Source organism: Maniola jurtina, chromosome Z, assembly GCF_905333055.1.
Source record: "Maniola jurtina chromosome Z, ilManJurt1.1, whole genome shotgun sequence".
NCBI classification, from domain to species: Eukaryota; Metazoa; Arthropoda; class Insecta; order Lepidoptera; family Nymphalidae; genus Maniola; species Maniola jurtina.
In genome coordinates, this window is record NC_060058.1 from 15,284,922 (window position 1) to 15,311,079 (window position 26,158).

The 26,158-nt window shown below is 36.7% G+C and overlaps 3 protein-coding genes across 14 annotated transcripts in view; all 3 read right to left on the bottom strand.

Annotated features, from left to right (window-relative positions):
* Window positions 1–4,133: 4,133 nt before the first annotated feature.
* On the bottom strand, window positions 4,134–5,151 carry LOC123880715. Its single transcript, XM_045929005.1, has one exon. It carries the CDS (start codon window positions 5,149–5,151, stop codon window positions 4,975–4,977), a length of 177 nt encoding a protein of 58 aa, XP_045784961.1. The 3' UTR covers window positions 4,134–4,974.
* An 88-nt stretch (window positions 5,152–5,239) lies between these two features.
* Window positions 5,240–7,755, bottom strand: LOC123880713. Its single transcript, XM_045929000.1, has 3 exons — window positions 7,672–7,755; window positions 6,739–6,952; window positions 5,240–5,451 (listed from the first exon to the last, which is right to left on the bottom strand). The coding sequence occupies exons 2-3, from the start codon at window positions 6,938–6,940 to the stop codon at window positions 5,240–5,242; spliced, it is 414 nt and encodes a 137-aa protein (XP_045784956.1). The 5' UTR covers window positions 6,941–6,952; window positions 7,672–7,755.
* Window positions 7,756–8,397: 642 nt separating this feature from the next.
* LOC123880684 (FH1/FH2 domain-containing protein 3) overlaps window positions 8,398–26,158 on the bottom strand; it is a 95,437-nt gene continuing 77,676 nt past the window's right edge. For 9 of the 12 annotated variants that reach the window (XM_045928925.1, XM_045928931.1, XM_045928932.1 and 6 more), the window contains 14 exons: window positions 25,788–25,888; window positions 24,933–25,310; window positions 21,181–21,471; window positions 17,635–18,149; window positions 16,531–16,533; window positions 15,745–15,951; window positions 14,760–14,882; window positions 14,177–14,434; window positions 13,241–13,458; window positions 12,594–12,786; window positions 12,076–12,200; window positions 11,184–11,287; window positions 10,518–10,572; window positions 8,398–10,086 (listed from right to left, as the gene is read on the bottom strand). In XM_045928925.1, coding sequence (XP_045784881.1) covers window positions 10,056–10,086; window positions 10,518–10,572; window positions 11,184–11,287; window positions 12,076–12,200; window positions 12,594–12,786; window positions 13,241–13,458; window positions 14,177–14,434; window positions 14,760–14,882; window positions 15,745–15,951; window positions 16,531–16,533; window positions 17,635–18,149; window positions 21,181–21,471; window positions 24,933–25,310; window positions 25,788–25,888 — 2,602 coding nt within the window. In that variant the 3' untranslated portion in view covers window positions 8,398–10,055. The remainder of the gene's footprint in view (window positions 10,087–10,517; window positions 10,573–11,183; window positions 11,288–12,075; window positions 12,201–12,593; window positions 12,787–13,240; window positions 13,459–14,176; window positions 14,435–14,759; window positions 14,883–15,744; window positions 15,952–16,530; window positions 16,534–17,634; window positions 18,150–21,180; window positions 21,472–24,932; window positions 25,311–25,787; window positions 25,889–26,158) is intronic. The other 3 variants (XM_045928926.1, XM_045928937.1, XM_045928927.1) reach the window with 2 other exon arrangements.

Sequence of the window (26,158 nt, forward strand, 5' to 3'; positions counted from 1 at the left end):
TCTCAAAATGTAACATTTTCACGAGAAAAGTAACATTTCCTTATTTTTCGTGGAAAATAAAAGTAATAAGGTACACAGGTTAATATGGCACTTTATTATACAAAAATTTAAACAGTTTTCTTGTCCCATTAGTTAAGCTTAAAAAGAATCGTAATAATAATTGTTGATTGAATAAATTGACTGCTGATCCTAAAAAAGAAAAACAAATCAATATGTAAAATAATAATATACCAATGGATTTAGAAATGTCTTTGAATAGCTATAACTTATTTTGTTAATCAATTTATAATACAAGTGTACTTAAATTAAAAATTTATATCACCCTAACAAGTGAAGGTTACATTAACTAGAAAAGAGCTGATAACTTTCAAACGGCTGAACCGATTTTCTTTGATTATAGCTAAGAACACTCTCCATCAAGCCACTAAATTACAACTAAATTAAAATCGGTTCATTAGTTTGAGAGCTACGATGCCATACACAGATACACACGTCAAACTTATAACACCCCTCTTTTTGGATCGGGGGTTAAAAAGATTAAAATCGTCTTATATCGGGCGATCTGGCAACACAGGACTGTTTGAGTTTGAGAGGCTACGCACTAGGTGGACTTTGTCTGTGTAGCGTTTGATGGCGCGCGTGTGGTGCCTTTTTGGAGCGTTTTTTTTTTTTTTTTTTGTTAAAAGTGGCTGGTTTTTGTGTTTCACTGGCGTTTTTGGTGCTAGAACCATGCTGGAACTAACTGGGAAGCGCTCTAAAGGGGTGCCGTGCGTAAGTCGGCGAGCGCCGGCACAGACGATGTCCTTACTTATATAGTTTCCCTAACCTAAAAATATCTTCAAACTTGACATTGATTAATCTCTGTAAAGCCAGACGAGAGAATAAAAAAAAACGCACTAGGTAGGTACGCAGTGAAGAAAATTACGCGGGAATTTCAAATTCGTTTTGTTAACTGAACAATACTAGGTAGGTACCTAACTACTTACCTTGGTCTCAGCAAAGAGATCGATAGATTCGATAGCAAAACTCAAATTTTAGGTTACGCCGGCCGGTATCTACTCAGCTCGCTCTCATTCCTGTAAAGAAAACCGAAGTTACCTACAACAATAACTAAGTAGTAAATAGCTAAATGAACTTCTGGAAACTAATGTGACTTAATAATAAGATGACAGTCAATACAAAAACGAACTGCTTTCAGTTGCAAATACTATGACTTTGTTTTTGCATTACTGATTCCCTAATTAGTTAACTACTTACTTATTTACTTAAAACTACATTGTATACAACATTTACTTACCAAGCAAGTAGTGTTAGCAACACATATACACAGTCGATAAGGATAACGAACAAACCAATCACTTTCGAATTTTGACGAAATAAAGATACAATTTTTTTTTGTACTTAGATACCTAACTACCTACAATATCACTACCCCGCAACGAATAACTTTTTTTTTTTCTCTCGACTGGCTTTATACTGATTAGCCAATGTCAAGTTTGTAGTTATTTACAAGTTAGGAAAACTATATGTATAAGAATGGACTTCGTCTGTACCGGCGCCCGCCAACATACACGCGGCGCCCCTTTAGAGTGCTTCCCAGTCAGTTCCTTGGTCAGTTCCACCACCAATAAACACTAGCAGAACACAAAAACCGGCCACTTCTAACAAAAAAACACTCCAAAAAGTCACAACACGCGCGCCAGCAAACGCCACCACAGACGAAGTCCACGAATAACTTTATTAGCCAAAACTTGGCCAAAACAAAGTTGAGTCACAGAGAAAAACAAACAAAACACTTTTTTAATCACAGAGTAATTACAAAACAAAGTGAACTTAGACCAATAACTTAGAGAAAGTGAAATAAACTAACAAATGGGCCAATTACGACAAACGAAAACTGTTTTGGATGCGTTCCGTTTCACGATTATTTTTGGTTTGCTGGGAAAAATTTGAATATTTTTATGAAGTCCTAAAAGTAACGTAAAGTAACATTTTGAGTCGTGTAACATAGAGGAAACATGAGGGGGTCAAAAGTAACGTAAAATGTTACAAAAGTAACATTCTGGCAACGCTGCGACAAAGAGAAGAGTATGTAGACGCCAGTGTTGCCATGAAGCAAAGAGAATATATGTATTCTCTATGTGCGACAAGGATCTTTTGGCGCGTATGTGGTATTGCTAAGTAAAATCTGAAAAAAATCTGAATTTCACTGTTTTTTTTAAATAATAGATCCATACCTTATACATAACTTGTCGATAAATATAATAATATCATAGATGTGTCTGCATCTTATAATTATATTTAGCACGACGCAAATATAGTATTAGAGCAGGCAAACATGATAGATTGCAAGTACCTATATCAATGGTTTTTATTATTTTTTTCGCGGTGGAAGTAGGGGTGGCTTTCATAATTTCTCATTCAGTTAAAATAAGATAAAACTTACTCTGTTTTCAAGATTTGTTAGATTTTCAATATATTCTCTAAACTAGAGGATGCCCGCGACTTCGTCAACGTGGATTGAGACTTTTATAGATCCCGTGGAAACTGTTTGATCATCCAAGATAAAGATATGCCTATTTCGATTACAGGGACGCAAGCTACTTCGGTATTAAACATACAAATCGGTTAAGTGGACGGGTCTTTAGGAATCCCGCGAGAACTCTTTGATTTTCCGGGATAAAAAATAGCCTATGTCTGTCCCCGGGATATAAGCTAACCCTGTACCAATTTTCGTCAGAATCGGTTACACTGTTGGGCCGTGAAAAGGTAGCAGACAGACAGACAGACACACTTTCCTATTTATAATATTAATATGGATTTGAGTTTTTTTGCTGGCAACCTTTGTTCTACAACTATGGCCCCTTTTCAATGTCATTCAAGCATTCAAGTTCCAAAAGATCATCAAAAGATCCTTGTCCTTGTCGTACAGTAGAGTTGCCGTATTCGATACTTCAGATTGCCGTATTTACAGACAAAAATCATGAAATTGCAGTGTTACGTATTTTTATTCATTAATGGACTCAGCAGATCCTCATTTCTAGTGCCAAGATGAAGCTATGACCAAAGTTTCATTAATATACATATTTTGTCTCCAAAATATGCTATTTTACCTGTACGTACTATAATAGCAAAGCCATGCCACCAAGCTATTTAGCGTTCTGGTACGATACCGTGTAGTAGCCAAAGGTGTATGGGTTAAATAAAAACTGCCATTCCCCTTCCAGGTTAGCCCGCTTCTATCTTAGACTCCATCATCACTTATCACCAGGTGAGATTGCAGTCACAGGCTAACTTGTAACTGACTTTAAAAAAAATACACTCATCTTTATATAATCAATTATTTATTTTTATATATAATATAGAGCACAAAAAATAAATATAGAAAGAACTTACATATTATAAGTAAAAATTGTAAACATAGCTAAGCATAACATAGCTTAAGTAACACATTAAATTGTGATTAACATTCTTTTCCAATACTCAATCTTTTTATCCTTTGTTTTATTTATGTATAGTGATACTGTGAATCTATACTAATAAAAAAAATTTAAGTGTCTGTCTGCAATTTCGGAATAACTACTTAATGTTAAGCTCATTATTATGGTTATTTGAACTGTATCATAACTGAATTACAGGTTTTTAAAACTGACAGAGAGACAGACACACAAAAAATTTAAAAACGTGATTCAGTTATGGTACAGTTCAAATAACCATACGAGCTGAATATGAAGCAGTTATTTCGAAATTACAGACAGACACTTCAATTTTATTTATTAGTAAGTATTAGTATAGTTTAGTATAGGTAGTGTACCACCCAGGTCTCCAGCAATATTTAGCTCTGTGGCAATTTCTGTTATTTGAAATGTCTTTTTTGACTTTTATTGAATCCAGTAACAGAAACGATAATTTTTTATCTTAACAAAGAATAAGGTTGAGCAGTGGAAAGGTTGGATAAAATATCAGAAATGAATTCCAGTTCGAGTCTCTGAGTATGCCTGGCTTAGGGGGGATAAGTGGAATAACCCCAATGTTATAAAGAAGACAGTCTTGTTTGTAGTTGATAAACTCTCAAGCTACTGAGTCTATTTTAATAATTCTTACACCATTACAAATCTACTTCATCCAGAAGTAACATGAGTTATACACTTTGAATACATAAGTAATAAGTGTACACAGCAATGCACTTTCACACTTACAAGCTATAAAAGAGTAAAAATCTTAAACTATGTTAATATAACTGTGTAAAAAAGGTTCCATTGGACGGAATTGTGAAATTAAGACGGATTAAATATGTGATTATTTATAAATATTATTTAATTTTGGGTACTCATGAAAGTTTACATATTATTATTAAAATAATGAGTAATGTCATCACTTCATACCAACTAATACTCTATCCAAAGAAATAGTATAGGGCTGTCTCTGTTATTGAATTCCATACATATGACAGAGACAAAAATCCTTCTGGCCGTTAACCATTTTGAGTCACCATTAATTTAACAGCCTTTTAAAAATAAGGCAGTAGGTAGTTTTGGACAGTTCACGACCCCAAAATTAATTAATATATTGGTGCCAATTTGGGTGTGGACAATCTCTAAAGTGATTTGGCAGGTTACATACATTATCACATTTGTGCAGGAAACATTGGGTAATACTGTGTATAATTTATACCAAGGTCTATGTAAGCTTATGTAGTATGCATTACTGCCATTTTATTTACACTAAAAACAACTTTTGTGACAGATAAACATAAAACTTGTATTTTTAGCTCTAACTTGCTTAACTATTTTCTAACACAAGGGAGGAAATATGACTGAAGCAATGATAATACATCTTTTGTCAAAAACCAGTATGACAACATGTTTGTTAGCATAAACTAATGATAAGGGACACTACAAAACATTATTTTAGTTTACTTTAGAGATTGTTTACAACGGAATTTGCACCATCATCAACCTAACCTAAAATGCATCAGGCATATGAGACTTTCTGCTCATAAGCTTCCTCCTCATTCCAAATCTCCTGATCTGCGAATGTTGTGTGTCTCAGCCTGCACCAGCGTGAACCAAATCTCAGTATCAGGATGATAACCATCAACACAAACAGAGATAGAATGGCTACAGCTGGGTACATCATGAGGAACGCCATATTGGATTTGTGCAGTCTTTTAGAGTAAAATATTCTAGTGATGTAATCTTTTTGTGCAACTTATTCTACAGTACTTTATGCAGTGGATTTATATGTCGCTCTCTCTTTTATGTAGTTCAAGATATTCCTGTGATGCTGTCAAAGGCTGCCTTGAAACTGAGGCAGGGACCTCGCGATACTCTGTGCGGTCTTCAGGGTAGGAATACTGAACATACTGGTACTGACTTTCAAGTTCTGTGAAGTCCAAGGGTGGCTGCTTGTGTGGTGTCGCTGACCATATCGACACTATCCAGCGGTTCCCTTTTAAAAGAAAATTATGCATAAGTTTTTATACTTTGATGAATAACAGTGGATAGGTATTACGGTGAAATGACAGCTACAATGTCACGGTCGCTATCATTTCTGATTGGTTGAAGCTCTCTCACTATTGGCTACAATGCATTGGTTCAGCAATATCATAAATTCAGCCCATCATAAAAATTGAGAATGTAATAATGATTGATCCAGTTTTTCCACAATCAACCAGCAGGAGCTTATATAGGTTCATAAGCAATTTCTACCGAGAAGAGCCAGTAACTCTTTTTTTTACAAGTGTAAATTAAAAATTTTCAACACCCCCGACAAGTGAAGGTTACAGTAACTAGAAAAGAGCTGATAACTTTCAAACGGCTGAACCGATTTTCTTGGACTATTCCGCGTCTACGATCCAAAGTATCTGAGTTTTCCAAAACATCATTTTCAAATAAATAATTATTATGTATCTAGGTAACGTCCATCTTGACAGCTTGACATTTGTCAATTGACACTTGAATATTATGAACCTAAGGGTTATCTAACCTTCTTTTCTACAAGAAAACTAGAAAAGAGCTGATAACTTTTAAACGGCTGAACCAATTTTTTTGGATTATAGCTAAGAACACTCTCGATCAAGCCACCTTTCAAACAAAAAAAAGTAAATTAAAATCGGTTCATTTGTTTAGGCGCTACGATGCCACAGACAGATACACAGAAACACAGACACACAGATACACACGTCAAACTTATAACACCCCTCTTTTTGGGTCGGGGGTTAAAAACAAAATGTAAGAGTGTAACACACAACCTTGTGGGCTGTTCAAGAAGTTTTACAATATAATGTTTAAGCTTATATACTTTTTGGTGCTGCTGTTAACAAAATAAAGCCAAAGGAACACATTTTTTGTCAGAATGAAAGTTTTCCATTCTGCATTGCATAATTAGTCACTACTAATAAGCTAAAGTAGGGCCAATTTAATAGATCTCATTTGATAATTCTGTCATTTACATATAAATATGAGGGCACACAATATTATTAATATATTTGTACTTTAGACTTGTATTAATTATTCATATATGAGACAGAGATATTATAATTTGAAATTGCAAGAAAACTATGACCAAACATCTTCATGACAAGATTCAAGAGTGAAAGTATATTATAATAATAATAATTATTACTATGCACCCTTAAACTGTATTATGAATTCATTTTTTTAGGGTAATTTGAGACAAATTTCTAAGAAACTAGGGTGAAACATAAATAGTAAGTGGAAACATTGCTATCCATACCTGTATGTCTATCCAGCCAGTATTCAGAATATCTTGAACAGCAGCACACAACGTTCAGTATTATAAGCAGTCCGAGAAAAACAGAGCAGATGGCAATGACTACGTAGAACTTTGTGAAATCTCCCACTTTAGAGAGGATGGGGTTTATTTCTTTGTAGGTCCCATTCCCTGTAAAGTAAGCGAGAGTTTGATTTGCCGACATTTCTTTTTATACCTGCCAAAGAAAAAGGACCCTTCAAATATTTAAATCGCAATAAATCCTATAATCCTCAATAAGTCAACTAAGAACTAGAAAGACTAAATGCACAAGCCTGGCTAAGATCTGGTTTTCAATGTGCTATCATTGGACTAATTATTATTGTTTAGGGGCAAAACTTTTAAAATTCTTACATTTTTACTCAAACCTGACAAACCACATACAGTTTTTAAAGTATCCAAAAAAAAAATCTTTGACTGGTTGTTTAAAAACGAATCAAACTATGTTTGTATACATAACACTCAGAATACACTCATCTATTCTCTGTCCTTTTGCAAACTAGTTTGAATAACAAAATCTTACAAGCTAATGCCAAGAAGTTTGTCTATGTGAATTCAGATTTTTTGATATTCTGACTTAGGCGTAAGTCCTAGTGCCTCACTAGGATAGAGCGAAAGCTGTGCCAAACGTCGTCCGTTAAGCGGTTAAACAGAGAAAACCACCAAACAGAATGCCGTCAGCATTTATGAGTATGGAATGGATATGCCGGATGGATCCATCCCGATAGAAGTAGGGAATAATGGGAGTTAAAGAAGCCGTTTTATTTGATCGTTTTCACCGTTTACATGGGCGTGGTTATCTGATTTTTAGAAATTAGAACGCGTCAAGCAAATTACTTTATTCACAGTACATTAGGTAAAGGTATTAAAATACTAGTTAATATAGCAAAAAATTACCTTTTATGATATAAAACTAATTTTTAACTCCAATTTTCACAGTATAAGTACGTTGGTAAGTAAAACAAAATGAAGTGGCATTACCACAGATTATAGAGGATACACAGACCTGAGACCAATGAACAATTAAATCCATAGATTAAATCTCTATGGGGCAGTATGACATTGACACTTCACAAGATTGCGGCGTTAGTTCTAATTTTGGCCACGCGCCAAGAGAGCCTTGTTGGATCGTAGTGATCGTACGTCATAGGATGACAATGACTATGAAGGTGCATTACACGGTTCGGCCCACGAAATTCAAAAATTTGGTTTTTTGCAATTTATTACAATTTACCATGGTTCCATGCCATTAACCAATTATTATTTAACCGACTTCAAAAAAGGAGGAGGTTCTGAATTCGAAGGTATGTTTTTTTTTGTATGTTTGTTACGCGATTACTCCGCCAAGTATGAACCGATTTAGATAATTGTTTTTTGTTTGGTGAAGACCTAATGACTATCATTTTATCATAGATATGTCATTTTATATAGACATTTCTTAAACTGGACCCTTTCAAGTCAAGATTTTTATATAAACCTGTGAGGATGATACTGCAATTGGCGCAATTAAAATGCCATAAGCCTTCTTTGTCGTAATAGTTTACAAATAGCGAAAAACTAAATTAAAATTGAATTTCGCGGGTAGACCGTGTCATGCACTTTAAAATAAAATAAAACAACAGGTCGTGTTATAGTTTTTATTTGTACAGATATTCCTTTACAAAATGATAAATATCTCAGAAAAAAGAAAGTGAAAAACACAACATACCGACATGTCTCGACACAGTCAAGAGTAGAAAAGTCTTCAGTAGGTATATTTTTGATTCGTTAAACTTAAACAAATATTCACTATACTTATTATAAAGAAATGCGAGCACCTACGACTTCATACGGGTATTAAAAAATCTGTGAAAATCAATTTTCATACAACATTTTGAAAGTGGAACAGTTATTCCTATAATATTAGGATTGTACCGATCTCTTCTAAATTCAACGGTACCGATAAACTTATACGCGCTACATCACTCGAGCGCATCGACAGCGTAGTTTGATGAATTTAAACAGACTCATGTTATTTTATGAATTAAAAAATGTTAACTGTAATTTAAGTTCTAACAGATAGTTTTCCGTACAAAAATATACAAAGTAAGTGTAACAAATTAAAAAGACAAATATAAGCTCAATTGCCGTGATTATTTCGTTCATTTTTCAATCACCATTTTTGAGAACGCACCATACGAAAGCGGTGCTACACCGGTGTGTACCCGTAGGAAAGATTACACATGGAACTTTAGAACGAGATAGTTGGCAGCTTCCTTATCTCTGTCATTGAGATTGACAAGTCAGGAACCATACATTTAAATAGAGTGACAGAGACGACGCTCTACGAAGCAGAAGCTGTCGATAATCTCTTTCTAAAGTTCGATGCGTAATCTTTCCTGTCGAGTACTGGAACTTCTCAAGTTAAAGACACATTACTGCGATGATGTCGCAACGCAATCTGGTGCGAGGAACGACCAATCAAAGCCCGCTTTGAACGTCATTCAGAGCCCCAGAGCACCACGACTTATTAAGTAATATGGACTTCGCACCTTAATTGCATTGGAATTCGGATGAGCAGAATAATATACCTTATTCATATGATGCTAGAAACAAAATGCTACGTCCGAACAAAAAGAGCAACCGCCGAGTTTCTTGCTGGTTCTTCTCGGTAGGAAAGGCATTCCGAACCAGTGGTAGATGCTTTTGACGATTCAAAAGAACTTGTAAAAGTCTAATTGAATAAAAAATATATTTTGGATTTTGAATTTTTGAAAGCTGAGGTCTATACCATAGATCGTTTCTCGTTTTAACTAAAACTTAAGTCTAAGCAAAGAAGTATTTACGCCATAGTTAACTCTGCGTACGCTCTATAACTACACCTCAGCCGAGAAAATCGAATGCGTACCTACGAGTATGTACCGCGTGATTTCAAGATTATTATAAAAACTGATTTTTAGTGCTAGGTAATTAATTGAATACCTAGCTACTTATTAAAGTTCCTAAAAACTGCCATAATTAGTATTGTATTATGTACCAAGTACCTACCTAATGGTTTATGCATAGTTTGGGAGCTTTATTAACTTTTAAATAATTACCAGCTGTACATTGATTGTATACGTTGTACAGGAATATCGTTAACTAAAAAAGTAATAGGTACTTACTTAAGGGTAAATAAAAATTAACTTTTTGTAGGTACGTTCAATTAGGTGCCTAAATACCTACTTTAATGAGATTCGTTATTCGATAACGTAAAATATGATACCTACTTAGGTCAACAAAATTTAATACTAGGTATCTATCTATAATCTTTGTTGCACTTCCTGTGGTGATCTGAAATAGAACAAGTGTAAATTAACAATTTATAACACACCCGACAAGTGAAGGTTACAGTAGGTAACTAGAAAAGAGCTGATAACTTTCAAACGGCTGAACCGATTTTCTTGGATTATAGCTAAGAACACTCTCGATCAAGCCACCTTTCAAACAAAAAAAAAAAACTACATTAAAATCGGTTCATTAGTTTAGGAGCTACGATGCCACAGACAGATACACAATACACACGTCAAACTTATAACACCCCTCTTCTTGGGTCGGGGGTTAAAAACAGACATTATTTTTGACCATATCCCTGGCGCAGCAGTGAGCGCTGTGGACTTATAAGTGGGAGCTCTCGGGTTCTATTCCCAGTAGGGGCAATTTAAATTTATAATTCCGTTTTTCCTTTTTAGGTACGGAACCCTGTTAATTGGTAGTTCACTTACTGATCAGTGGTCTGCGTGCCGGGCCAAGACTGGTGTCCGTCTAGAGTTCGATTCACTGTAAATCAAACGTTAATAATTATTATAGTACTTGTCTTTATTTTCATTTTAAGTGATTATCCTCCTACGTTTGTATGAAGAAAGCACCGATCGAAACATCCTCTTAACCATCTATTTTGTGTCATACATTCTAATACATTTTGTTGATTATACTTAACTAGCCGATGCCCACGACTTCGCCCGCGTGGATTTAGGTTTTTCGAAATCCCGTCGGAACTCTTAGATTTTGCGGGATAAAAAGTAGCCTATGTGCTAATCCAGGATATTATCTATCACCATTCGAAATTTCAGCCAAATCCGTTAAGTGGTTTTTGCGTGAAAGAGTAACAAACATACACACACACACATACACACAAACTTTCGCCTTTATAATATTAGTGTGATAATATAATCATACCTACTTCTAATACATTTTGTTGATATAATAATAATTCGCATAGCATTTTATCAAATCGCCAGAAAAAACATCAAAAGTTGTCAAAGTGTATTGATTTAATCTTAGGTCAGATTTTCTTCGCCGATTTCCCGTGGTGGTGAAACCATTCCCGCCACTATATACTATCTAAGACATACTCTATTAGTTTCTCTTTTGTGGTAATGTGTACTTACAGCTTTTGCGGTCGGCTAGACGGTTGCGGCGACGATCTCGAGCTAACGGCCTTCGTTTGGAAGTGGCGCATCTCACCAGGCTCTCTATGATCTCATCTTCTCCGCTGTAAGAGATAATACATTGTATAGGGTTAGCTCTCCATTGTAAGTTACGATAAGAACTTACTGCATTTCTTTCTACACGAGCAACTTAGCTAAGTGTAAGTAAGCTAAGTTTGCATCTCGCGTCGATTACGTCTCACTGACGCTTAGGTACGGCATGCGAACCGTACTGACGCGACAAGACGACCGCGGGGAAGTGGGTGAGGCGCCGCATTCCAGCGAGGTGCAAACTTAGCGCGATCGAGTTATACAGTGGTCAGTATAATAATGCACTCAAGATGCTGATGGAACTGACAATACTGCAGCGGCGTCGGGTATGTTCGTCGGTGCTCATTAAGGTTACTTGCTACGCGTCAACGGAGCTCATACCTAGTGCGCAGGACCCTGCTGCTACGACCTGGTTTACTGTGCAAAGAGCAGCAAGAATGTCTCTTTCAGTTCCCTCAGGATACGAATCTCACTAACGTTGATAGTATTTGAGAGTCGGAACACTTTAGCGTTAAAGTAAAATGACCCTTAATTACCTCGTTTTAATGCTCAAGTTTGTACATATAAGTACTTAAAGCGCACCAAGCGGAAACGTTGCGAAATTAAAATCAAATGGTACTGAATTTTTGAAAAATCAAGGATCATTAGTTTGCTTTTACTTGGACCTACTTCTACTAACTAGTCCTTTGACGTTATTTTGTTTCGACTCTCGAATACTATCAAAATTGGTGAGGCAAGAAGTCGAATCTCGTACTGAGGGTACTTTCTTATAAGTAGCTCTAGCGTAAGATGGTGCACTAACTTGGGCAGACTAGGCGGTGGCTTGCGTCTATCGGCTAGCAAGTCGGCGTCTGCATCGCTCTTTAATAGTTCTTTCAACGCGCTGTCCGCTGTATGCTCGCCGCTCTTGGTCGAATAATTGCCCACCTGAACAACACAATCATACAATTTACAAGGTAGAAAGAACTTTGATTTATCGATCTATTATCCATTTGATGGAACGAAGTGAGACGGGATCTTTAGTTAAATTTCTCGAATTGTAGAAAAGTATTAAGCACAGAAAGGAACAGTATTGGGCAGATTGCCCTTTAGATGGATATTAGACCTAGTGAGATCTGCGGGGAATGTTCCCACCAGAGCGACGTTAGCGCTATCCACAAAAGGCATTGTCTTCTTGGGAATCGAAATCGGGTTATATGGGATTGTTACTCTCTTTCCACCTTCTTGATCGTCACCCTCAACTCTTGATGAGAGGCTTTGGGCTCAGCAAAGGAATTATCACCAGTAGAAACGATCGGTAAGAATCTCTGGTAAACTCACGTCTATGATCATCTTCCCCCTAGTCTTATTCCTCTCGCGGTGATTGGCTCTCTTCTCCAACTGCTGCAACACTCTCTCCCTCGTAGTACGATACTCCAACGCGAACTCCGCGATGACTTTCAACAGCTCTGCTGGTTTGGTCTTCGGAGCTTCGATTGGAGGCACCCCGAGGTAAAGGAGGAACTTGTTGTATCTGTAACAATGGGAAGAGTTGTTTTTGTGTCACCCGTCACGGTAATGTGACGATATTTGATATACAAAAATAAATATATACTTACAGACTTTATTTACTGAGAGTTCAGTATTTGGTGTATTGTAAACATTCGCTTGCACTTAAAATTAGAACAATTATGCTATCAAACAAATACGCAATGCAAATACACAACCAAAAACATAAAATACAAATATTAATGCGTATAAAGACATCATTCGCATCCGATTTCGCATCGCATATCATGATTTGACAAATATTTTCGAACAAGATCCAATAAAGTGGGTGAATATCAAACTGACAGATCTAAAAGTAGTGATAGTATCTTTATCACGATAAAGTTAGTTTTATGACGATAAAACCGTGAATGCTAGATATGTCGAGTTCCCAGTGAATGGTCAGGTTTATCAGCGCCTCACAGTATAAGAGAGCTTACCTGCTCATGACCCGCTTCTTGATAAGGGTCAGCAATATGATGCGCTCGGCCGCATCTGTCAAAAACTCGTTGATCTTCGTCTTGAAGATCTGAGAGCCGTCGTGTTTGGCGACGCGCTTCATGTGGTCCCAGGATGCCTTGCAGTCCGTCTCCAGTTTCATCAAATTCACGTTCAGGACGTCGAAGTCTACTTTCGATGCCCGGATGACAGGACCCACCTGGAGTTGTACCGAGAAATAATTTAAGTAGAACAAAATAAAAACCGGTCAAGTGCTAGTCAGACTTGCACAAGAAGGGTTCCATGCTATTGTACAAGAAATAACACTTAGAATATTTTTTGTGTTAGATTTTTACAGTTTGTTGTTAAAGCGGCTACAGAAATATACACATTCTGTAAAAATTTCAACTCTCTACCTATTACGGTTCACAAGATGCAGCCCGCTGACAGACGGACGGACGGATAGCGGCACCTATTGGCGGTGAGCCTAATGGTAGGTAATAACTTCGGTCTCTTATTCGGGGAGTCACAGACAGACACCTTTAACTTTTCTGAGATATGTGCATTGCACACCTAAACACAAAAATCGAACTCCAGAAGATCTAAAGCGATGGGCAAATTGCGTCGCTAACGCTTATCTCCAAGGTTTCTGCGATTTGTAGAGCTTTGAAACTGTTCTGTTCTGGTGGCAGGCTTCAGCCCTGGCTAGTTACGACCCTACGGGCAAAGCTGTGCCGCCAAGCGATTTAGCGTTCCGGTACGATGCGTATAGAAACCAAAGGATACCCGTTCTAGGCTAGCCCGCTTCCATCTTAGACTGTGTCATCAATTACCACCAAGTGAGATTGCAGTCAAGGGCTAACTTATACCTGAATTAAAAATAAAAAAAACTAAGGAAATGCGGTAAGATGCTTATTCTGTGGTAGAACTAAATTTACCTCGCTGAAGAAGTCTGTCGTATCTGGAAACTTCTCTATAATCATTTCACAGATGTGGTACAGCAGTGGATGCTTCTGAACCGTATCCTTCACCTCCATGACCTTCGACAGGTATTCCAGACGGAACCCTTTCACCTGGTTGCCGTTTAGGAAACTCCCCACGGATCTCAACGTCGACAGAATCACTTTGAATGTCTTATTGACCTTCAGCAGCTCGATGCCTTGCTTCAGGTCCATCAGAGGTTCTGCTATTTCTTTCTGGAAAGTTCCAAAAAAATTAGATGTATTTCGGTGTACCTACCTAGCTAATAATTTATTAGCGTTAATACTATCCAATGCCAATAACCATCTGCCTTATCTTGTAGTTTTAGTGATTCAGTATTTTTCAAACCCGCAATGAATAGCGTGCAAAACTCCGGTCCCCACCTACGACGCGGCATTGACTTCGAGTAACCTATTTACAGAACGTTCGTTGGCCTCTAGCGTCAGTTAGATATTTTATTTGAAATATATTGTGAGCTTTTAAAAAATAATCGAATTTCTTAATTTTTTTTCGTAATGGGTGTATCTAATAATTGATTACCTCCAAGTTGTCAAAGTCCAACTTGAACACCCACAGCTTCAGTCTCGAAGACAGCTCGTTTATGGAAGCCAGGGTAAGCAGGAACTGTTCCGCGCTACCCAGGGGTAGATCTGGATTAGCATACTGTAAAGAAATTTAAAAAAAGGTAATAGCCTAGTGTTTAAGACGCCAGCCTTTTTTAAAAATTATTGGCACTTGGTCGGTTTTTTATTTTGATACAAGTTAGCCCCTGACAGCGATTTTACCAGATGGTAAGTGATGATACAGTCTAAGATGGAAGGGAGCTAACTTGGAAGGGATATGGAAATTTAATTAAGCTCATAACCCTGATTGGTTTCCAGTTTCTTTGGCGACACGGCTTTACCGCTAGGAAGGTAACTAGCCAAGGCCAAAGCCTTCCACCAAACCCTACCAAATACTATTTAGAAAATATAGATTTCCAACTTGTCCCTGGGGAATTGAATCCGGGACCTCCCAAATTTCACAGCGCTTACCACAGCGCCAGGAGGTCGTCGCCGTAGCTTTAAAATTCAAAATGTTTTTATTCAATTAGACTTTTACAAGTACTGTTGAATCGTCAAAAGCAACCAAATCGTCTTCCACTCTTTTGGAATGCCTTTCCTACCGAGAAGAAGTGAAACATTTCTACAATGTATTTAATAACACCTAACTGTAAACAAAAAATGTTTCTGCAAATAAAAATCTTGTATCTTGTATCTTGTAAGAACCAGCAAGAAACTCGGCGGTTGCTCTTTTCAAAGATTTGATATACAATATTATATGCCATGTATACAAGTGATTGAAGTCCCGCGCATTGCTGGAGCGAGCTGCAGGTAAAATCCACGCTTTTTTATAATTCACATAACCTTCGATTGTAAAATATCCTTTTCCCAGGAGCGTAGTTTTAATCGATTTTTTAAACTTGTGTAAAGGCAAGTCCGAAATTGATTGCGGAATTTGGTTATAACAGATTACTCCGACTGACCTGGGCCTCCTGTATCTTGACCTTCTCCTCTTGGGTAGGCAGCATGGTCAACAGCTTCTCGATACCCTCTCGGCCTATCACCGTTGCGTCCATCTTCATGATGGCCACTTTGATCGTCTGCGGAGTTGGCAGCTTCTTCATTGCTATGTTGATCGCGTTGGAGCGCTTCGTGTCCAAAATTAAGTTTCTCTTTGGTTCCATAAGTTTCTGGAACAAGAAAAATCACGTAAATAAAGGCAAACTCTTTTTCGGTCGGGAGTTAGCAAGAAGGAAAACAATTGTGCTAGGGTGAAAAGGCTGCCTTATGACTGTGGTGATCTTTTAAAGGCAAACCAAGCGTGTATATTAAGATGGCAAAATACAAGAGATTGATGCATGAAGCAGGGTAAAATATGCAGGAAATATAATGATAGTTTTGTTTAACTAATTTTTTTTATGGCAAATCATGTCGAAAAGCTGTGAAATAAAAGATAGATAATGATTATGAAAGACTCCCAAAGTTGACCAAGCGCTGTCTGCCGCCCTGAGTCATGGCCCTTATTGCCGTCATATTCACCCCTTAGGTACCTACGTGTTTATTTTTTGCCTTGGGTCGAACAAAATTGATAAATAGGTAAGAGGTGAGGTACCCTAGGGGTAATAGGGGCTATGGCCCGGGGCACATGACCTCGTCATCCGCAGACGAACGGGTTAACCACTTCAAGGCAGTTACCACACACACATGATTGTGTATTGAAACCAAGAAATCAAAGCGAAAGAGAACACGTGCTAAAATTCATTACTCACTTCCTGTAGAAATCCAATGATGAAAAAACGCCACATGAAACGAAACAATTAAACAAGATTTAGTAATGGTACCTGCACTTAGCCAGATTTTCCAGGATGTCTATTTGACGACATCATATTATATCTTCTGCAGTTGATCAATCTCCAGCCCAAACGTCTCTATAATAGTAGTATGTTAGGGGTTCGAAAATTTTAGTATGTAATCAATGATAGAGCGTGGCCTATGGCCAACCACCATTTTGATTTTTTTCAAAATAAATCTCGCACCTTGAATGCTTTGTAAATTGAAACAGATCACATCGATGCAGATTACAGATGACCACGAAACATAATAAGTAATTTAAGTTTAAATCACCAATTTCGTTAACAATGCTCATAGGATTTTGTTGAAAAGTTATAAAGAAACGGTAAGTATGTAGGTAAGTTAAAATAAAAATATTATAATATTATGATGTAGGTACCTATGATATAACCACTTATTTTATTTTCATTAGTTTAAGTTTCAACACTGTTTTAAACAAGTGTAAATTAAAAATTTTTAACACCCCCGACATGTGAAGGTTACAGTAGCTAGAAAAGAGCTGATAACTTTTAAACGGCTGAACCGATTTTCTTGGATTATAGCTAAGAGCACTCTCAATCAAGCCACCTTTCCAACAAAAAAACTAAATTAAAATCGGTTCATTAGTATAGGAGCTACGATGCCGCAGACAGATGCACAGATACACAGACACACAGATACACACGTCAAACTTATAACACCCCTCTTTTTGGGTCGGGGTTAAAAATAGAAAATCAAGATGGCAGCGTAGCATTATGACGGTACCTATCCATTGAGTAGAGGTATCACAAAAATCAATTAAATAATATATCTTTGTAACCGGCGATGTCACAACCATAGACTTACGATTTTTTCGACAACAATGACTTCTATTTTTGATTATCTAGATATATTCTATTATTGATGTAAACCAAGATGTAAACAGATTCCATCTGCAACATTTTTGTGAAAAATCAAAATGGCAGCCGGACCATAGGGGCATTAATTTTCGAACCCCTTTAAATTATGAGAAATTCAAATCTCCAAATAAATAAAACGTTTACCTTAATAATTAAATCGTTTGTTCTCGATTCAAACAGATGTTCCAAGGAGGCTGTATCGAGATTTACTTCGGGAAGGTCGTCCCATATCGACCCACCAACCTTTGCCTTGACGGGTGTCGGTAAAGGATTCTCATGAATCTCCTTCCAGAATAATTTAACAGTCTTTTTACTCTTCTTTAGCGTGGAGTTAGCTGATTCACACGAGAGTTCCGAAGAAATTGAGGAACTGGGCAAATTTTTTGGTAAACTTAAGAAACATGTGGGTAAAGGAGGAGGAATTCCCAAAGGAGGGAGCATCCCAGGAGGAGGGGGAGGTGGTCCGTTGGAAGCGTTGATTGCTGGAAACACGGCATCGTCATCGGAGTCGTATTTAAGGTCCGAAAAGTCTAAATCGCAAAGGTGGAATTCTCTGTTTAGGCATCCTTTCCTCAATTCTTCCCAGTGTAGATCGTTTTCGGATACTTTGATGTCGTGTATTTTAGGGCTAATTTCAATAGCGGGGCTTTTTATGATTTCTGCAACCAAAATAAATGTGTAAAGTAAATATGTACCTACCTACTTATCATAATTATTTAAAAAAAAATATTTTTTTGCAATCATTACTTTGCTTTTGCAGTTGGATAGCAACAAAACAAATACACGAATTATTTCAAGGTACGGAACCCACCGTACACTAGTCCGACGCGCACTTGGTGGGTTCATTTTATTTGTCTAAACCCTTTTAAAGATTTACCTATTTTTTCCGTAATATCATGAATGACTCTTTAAAAGCTTTTTAGGGTTCCCTATCTCTAGAGAAAAGATTAGGAACACACAGGATAAGGTATCTATCGCTTCGTTGTTTGTTTGTCATGTCTGTCAAACCCGTCAAGAGAATCAAAACCTATAGGGTACTTCCCGTTGACCTAGAATCATGAAATTTGTCAGGTAGGTAAGTAGGTACGTAGGTAGGTACTTATATCAAAAGTAAAGGCAAAAATCCGAAAACCGTGAAAATGTGGTTACATCACAAAAAATATATTAAAATGTGTTTAATTACAAATCAATAATATTTTCAATTTTCAAAGTAAGATAACTATACCAAATAGGGTATCATATTATTATGAAAGGGCTTTATCTTTACATTTTAAAACCGATTTTTATTTATTTTTAGGCATAATAGATTTAGTTTATCGTGCAAAATGTCGGAACAAACCCCGAGTACGGAACCCTCGGTGCACGAGTCTGACTCGCAATTGGCCGGTTTTTTTAAACTTAGGTAGGTAGTTAAGTATAGGCACTGCTAAGTAATACTTGTAATAAATATAAATGTAACTAATCTCTGCTTTTATTAGATTGACCTGCACATCTATATATCGTATGAACACAATAATTTGTCACCAGCATGTCATGTAGCGCCATTGTATTCACAGTTCACACACGTGGCATTCCACAAAAGCGACCTTCCTGGCTTTCACAGGGCAAGAGTCATACCGTCTGATCTCTTGCCATCACTGTGTGTCCAACCATTTGGTTCTTATAGGACAAGGAAGCATGACATGACGGAAGAAGCCACTCGACAAATTCAATTTTTAAAAGTAGTAGGTATACGCACCTGATAGTTCGATGTTTGAAAATCAAAATAAATTGTTAACAATATGCACAATAGATTAACAAAATTTACCTTCCATCTTTGCGTTTTTCGGCAAACCCAATCAGTTTTTACACCACGAACTCAAAAACTTATCTTAAAACACTATATATAAATAATATTGTAATAAATACAATAGTGATTATCACTTCATGATATTTGCATCACGTTAGCCTACGTTACTTTGAGCCGCCGCAAATTATTAACCTACCCAGCGTATTTTCATGTGCCTACTGCCTACCCTCTTTTTAGTTGTAGTACTGTATATTCATAGACCATTGATAAATATTCCGTATATTATGTTCTTATCTTTTTTTGTTTTATGACTTTTGTGTGCTAAACCAAAAATCAGCACTTCACCACTAAAAAGTAGCTTGAAGGAGGCGCGATAGAGATTAGTCGGTAAAAATGTGCCAATTTTGTATGCCATTTATTTAACGTAGGTATGTACTATGTACCTACATAATTATATGACTGCAATAAATGAATTTGAATTTTCTGGATATTGTTCAGTAATAGTCTAAAATTATTCAAACGGAAAGGGATTTCTTGAACTGCTATTGGATAGAGCTGATAATAACAATACGTTACAAGTGTAAATTAAAAATTTATAACACCCCCGACGATCCAAAGTATTTGAGTTTTCCAAAACATCATTTTCAAATAAATAATTATGTATTTAGGCAACGTCCATCTTGACAGCTTGACATTTGTCTATTGACATAATATTATGAACCTAACGGTTATCTAACCTTCTTTTCTACAAGAAAACTAGAAAAGAGCTGATAACTCTTAAACGGCTGAACCAATTTTTTTAGATTATAGCTAAGAACACTCTCGATCAAGCCACCTTTCAAACAAAAAAAACTAAATTAAAATCGGTTCATTCGTTTAGGCGCTACGATGCCACAGACAGATACACAGATACACAGATACACAGATACACAGATACACAGATACACAGATACACAGATACACAGATACACAGATACACAGACACACAGATACACAGATACACACGTCAAACTTATAACACCCCTCTTTTTGGGTCGGGGGTTAAAAAACGGACGTGACGTTATCGCTATACATTTTTTATATGAAACTTTGTCAAGAAGTCGTCCCGTTCCGTCCGGCATGAAAAAAAACTTTCCGTATGTAACGCCCTTTACTTATTTTAGTTTTACAAAATAATTTCTTGAAAATGTTATGTGAAATTATTATTGGAATAATTATCACACTAATATTATAAAGGCGAAAGTTTGTATGTGTGTGTGTGTGTGTGTGTGTGTGTGTGTGTGTGTATGTTTGTTACTCCTTTACGCAAAAACTACTGAACGGATTTGGCTGAAATTTAGAATGTAGATAGATAATATCCAGGATTAGCACATAGGCTACTTTTTATCCCGGAAAATCAAAGAGTTCCCACGGGATTCCAAAAAACCTAAATCCACGCGGACGAAGTCGCGGGCATCGGCTAGTTTATAATAATTACAAAAACAATAATATGTTATAATCTTTTAAAAGTATCATAATCGCAAAATAGTATTTAAAATTACTGAATTCCATATTTTATAAATTACTTAACTTTTTTTGAGCTTACATATTACATATAGATTTCTTAAGAGTCACGTATTTTACTACCCTTTGAGAGATTTTTTTCTATACCATTAAAAGTACATTATTAGCTTGGAGTAAGAAGCGCGAGCGAAGCGAGCGTATAATTTTGAATTATTCATAAGTACCGAAGATGAACGATTGCTTTTTGTTATTTATGCAGGGTGGCGCTTCCAAGATCAATGTTTATACAGAATAGATGCTAAATACCTTAATTTATTATTATGTTTGGAATGAGAAAATCACAGATTCATACATGAACCCTGAAAACATTAAATTCAAAAAACAAAAATTGTGCTTACCTTTAGATTTCGATTTGGCTAATTCTTCTTTGGCTTTCGACACAATACCTGCCATGTCCGACACCCTCAGCGGCTTCTCTTCTGTGGAAGGGCTCACGGAGCTCGTCAACCTCTGCGCTAAGTCTTTGATACTGTGTTCTCTGTGTAACAGTATTTCCCTGTCATCTTTCGGTTCAGCTGCGAAGTCCAGCTGCCTGCCGGCCGCTGCCAAAGCATCAGCTGCGTTGACGCTGTGGCCTAGTGTACCATTCTGCATCCTCTGTTTCAGGCCAGTAGTATATCTTTGGTTGCCTTAACAAAAAAGTGTGTAACTTTAAAAAAGATATTTCAGGTGGAAAAATTATGAAAGCTATGGACATGCATTAACTGACTTTCTTATGGTACGGCCCCATTATCGAGATTCCGCAAACGATTTGAGTTCGGGCAATTTTACGATACAGTTTCTCAAACCCGCAATGTATATCGTGCAAAATTCGTGTCAATTGACTCCAAGTGCCCTACTTATGCAACGTTCGTTCGTACCTCTAGCGTCAGTCAGATGTTTTATTTGCAGTGTATTATAAACTTTCAAAAAATATAGGGTTTTTAATTTTCTTTTTTGTAGCTTTGTAAGGTATTTTATCAGTAATCATCAGTACTTATCACCTGTCTTCGTTTGTGATAGCGTTCTGGTTACATCTGTTTATCCCGGAAAACAATGAGTTCCCGCGGGGATTCATAAAACCTATATTCGCACCAACCATTCGGATTAGCGCGAATGTGCGGTACGATACGATTACCACCGGCCGCACAATTCGCAATATCATGAACTATTTGCCGAATCCCAGAGGCGGTCTTAGCCATTGCGAGGCTCCGGGCGGCAGGTCTTGCGAGGCCCTAGTTTGTTCTTCGTGAAAAGTATGTGATGCGAAAGTAGGTCTGTTTGTTTGTTTAGGTATTTTTCATGTTTGAGGAGAAATGCTAAAGTTATACAAATAAATAGAGTTTTAAAATATTTTACATTGAAAGATTTTCAAAATTAACAAATACAGAGATGATAAATTTTAAAATTGATATAGGTAAATGGCTTTTCCTGGAACTAAAATCTTTAATTAAAGCGCAATAATCTAACGAATGATAAGACGAAAGATCCACGTAGATTTACCTGCTTTCTTTTGATACCTCGTTTCCTTTTTGAACTACCTGACTCAATTTTTCTGCCGGCATCACGATCACGCGAACTCATTTCGTGAATCTTGTTTTGTTTCGCACAAACAGTCAGAAATAATTTTTAAGTATCACACAGTTTTTTTTACTTTTACCTTACTCAATACTTCAAATACTTTAATTTACACATGTCCAGCTCACTCAATACTAGAACGTAATCTTGGATACTTAGAATAAAACTGTAACTGGACGATTTCTGTACATTTGATATATTTTGAAAATTTTAATCGCAGAAAGTATTATTATCGATATAGATCCCAAAACAATTTTTTTTAGAATTTTTGTCTGTCTGTCTATCTGTCAGTCTATCTGTCTGTACGCGCATCATGCGAAAACTACTGAATGGATCTAAATGAAAGGTGCACTGAAAGTGCTCCGGGTTAATATATAGGGTAGTTTTCATTCCAAAAAAATTAAGGATTCTTCGAGATACAGGATCAAACTTTTTATCGATTTTACTCAATGACTCCGTCAAATTTAAACCGATTTTCACAATTCTTTTTTTTTACAAAGGTATAGTACTGTCAGGTTGGTACCATGTAAGGTTGGTGAAGATCTGATGAACAGTTTCGGAAATAGAGGCTGGAACTCCTCAACGGGTAACAGCATAACGATCGCGATCAGTATAATAGCTTAGTAGAAAGTAGACTCTTAGTCATAACTAGTTGACCCGCCCCGGCTTCGCACAGGGAGTCTACCTGTTCCATAATACCACCCATATTTTGTCTATGGAATAGATAGGCTCCCTGTGCGAAGCTGGGGCCGGTCAACTAGTATCTATACTTATAAATAAAATTGGAGTGTCTGTCTGTAATTTCGAAATAACTACCACATATTAAGGTCATATGGTTATTTGAACGATACCATAACTGAATCACACGTTTTTAAAATTTTTGTCTGTCTGTCTGTCTGTCTGTCTGTCTGTCTGTCTGTCTGTCTGTTTGAAAAGGCTAATCTTCGGAACGGCTGAACTGATTTTAACGGGATTTTCACATACAAGTAGAGGATTGACCAGGGTGTAACATAGGCTACTTTTTTAACCGACTTTCAAGAAGGGAGTTGTGTTTTTCTACCTATGTACACCGAAATCTCCGAGATTTCTGAACCGATTTGCGTCATTTATTTTTTAATCGATAGAGGATCTTTGGACATTGTTTCATAAAAAATTTGGATTCCAACTCCTCAATCCTGATGCTGCAGGGGATCTGACCAATCCACGCGGGCGAAGCTGCGGGCATCAGCTAGTATTCAATAAAATTGAAAGATATGTAGCGAGCGCAACTTTTTTGTTTAATACAGATAAAAAAGAGAAATATAAACGAGCTCAGCCATAACAAAATTTTATGTTTCAAAGCACCTCACTCTACTTTTCTCATGTTTTTTATCCCGGGAAGACAAAAGAGTTCCTAGGGGGATTTTCAAAAACTTACCATGTGGATTAAGTTCCGAGTATCAAATAATATACAATAAAAGCGCGAGCGAAGCGAGCGCGAAATTTTTGATATATTATTTACAAAAAAAAACCATATTAATATTAGCCAAAGTCCTTTTCAGGGCCCATCTTCTTAGCTAAAATTTGGTATAATTCAGAGATAGCTTGCGCACAGATACTTTATCCCGAGTTTCCACGACGTTTTTTAAAACCCGAATCGATGGGAGCGAAGTTTCGGGCATCAACTAATACAATATAAAAGCGCGAGCGAAGCGAGCGCAAAATTTTCGATATATTTAAATAAGAGAATGGTAAATTCGAGCCTTCAGGTCCAAAATGTTGAATTCCTAAAATGTTGAATTCTTATAATGTTGAATTTGTTGTGTGAATGTTGAAATATTTGATTTATCGTGCAAAATGTCAGAAAAAAATACCCGAGTATGGAACCCTCGCCTCGGTGCGCGAGTCCGACTCACAATTGGCCGGTTTTTTTTTGTGAATTACGTATAAGCATATGCGAATTAAAAGCTTACTTTTAAGATTCAACATTTAATTTTGGGAATTCAAATTCAACATTTTGCGAATCCAACATTTTGGGATTTAACATTTAGCAACTCCGAAATTCAACATTTTGCAAATTCAACATTTTACGAATTCAACATTTTAAGCCTGAAGGAATTCGAGAATTAGTCTATTTTAAGCTTTCTTTGACTGGGAGTTTGAACCCCCAAAACCTTACCAGTAACAATTTTGTAACTCATACTACAAGCAAAATAATTCTAAGGTGACAAGAACTGACGAACGAAATAAAATACGGGGATTGCCCGAGCGATGAATTAGTTAACTAACTTTATTTTAATTTACCGTTATTTAAAAACCTTAATAAGTAATTAAAGATCAGAATCAAAAGTTTTAATTAAAAAATATGTTTAAAAAATGTATATTTTTTATAATTTGCTTGGGTTGTTGCGCGAGGCCCCTGCAAGAGCGAGGCCCCGGGCGATTGCCCCGTTCGCCACCCCCTAAGACCGCCACTGCCGAATCCTGATAGTGTAGCCGTAGCATTAGGAAAAATGTGATAAGGCGAAATCAGTGGGTTAGTAAAGGCACAAACCATTCAGCAAAATATCTGGAAGGTTCGAAGCTTTCACTCCATTGCTGTCTGCGTGTCCGTTCATATCATTGACATTGTACTTGCTTCCATTGAGATTACCGTTCGGAGTGGAGTATCTATTGGGAGTACCGTTGAAGTTCGAATAATTCCTGGGCGGGTTGGTGTGCCATTCCCCGTTTTTATCATGATTTGCACTTGCGTTCATTAGTTCCTGCTGCTGCATTATATGGTGGGCTTGCCTCGCATACCGATCTCTTCGTCTCTTCAGCGCTGTACTGAGTTCTTTGTTTTCTTTGCTGTCTAATATTGAGGGTAGGTGCGTAGGTCTTGGCTGTGCTATTTTGTCGGGCTCGCTCGGAGTCTTAACTGGCGTCTTCGCTGTTGATTGTTAGTTAAATGCGACGTATAATTGCGGCTTTAGATTTAAAGCAAATGCGAAAAAAAACATTTAGTAGTAAGGCCATGATTAGAGGTGAAATGCCCTTAACGAAAGTAATTGCTCTGATTTTTATTTGATTGAATGTTAGTATTGCAATAAGTAACAGAAATATTAATATAGGTTCCTATATATCTGCTTTTATAGTTCATTTGCATTCTTATCAAATAACCATCATTTAAAATAATTAATTTTGTGTTTTATCCTTCTCTAAGTATGGCCTTAACTGAAGGTTACATAGGAATGGTTCAAAGACAAACTCAATCGTGATGGTGATAAGTAATTCGTTAGTTGACTAGAATAGATGGTTACCGTGAAATCTAAAACTGTCTAGTCAACTACCGAATCTAGATTTTGCATGCATTAAAAAAACCAAAACATAAGGCTAAAACTATTCAGTATCGGAATGCTCGAGGTACCTTTTTCTTTATCTTCTTGTTTTTTGGATTTTCTTCTTTCTGAACCTTTCAAATTGAGACTTCTCCTTCTGACTGAGGTGATGATTGATTCGTCTAATTGTCTAAAATTTAAAATCAAATAAATCAGTACGTAAAAAAAATGCGATCGTCCCCCACCCCGATTGTAATCTCGCGCGTACTATAATTAAATTAGGCATTGTTTTTTTTGTAAATTTTTCAATGTATTTGGTGGGTAGGCGAAAATTATAACTTTATGGTAGATATTTTTATTTATTTATTTGTTTATAAAGAATTTTTAAAACATAAACTCGGTTGAGTTTCGCTGTGCACCATTATATTATAGTGCCTATACTCGTAACTTAGTTAAAGGT

Bases quoted from the DNA above. Each gene is read 5' to 3' on its own strand.
- LOC123880715 (XM_045929005.1), bottom strand. From the start codon at position 5,151: ATGGCGTTCCTCATGATGTACCCAGCTGTAGCCATTCTATCTCTGTTT.
- LOC123880713 (XM_045929000.1), bottom strand. From the start codon at position 6,940: ATGTCGGCAAATCAAACTCTCGCTTACTTTACAGGGAATGGGACCTAC. The intron at 5,452-6,738 runs GTATGGATAGCA...TTCTTTTAAAAG, and splicing joins CTGGCTGGATAGACATACAG to GGAACCGCTGGATAGTGTCG.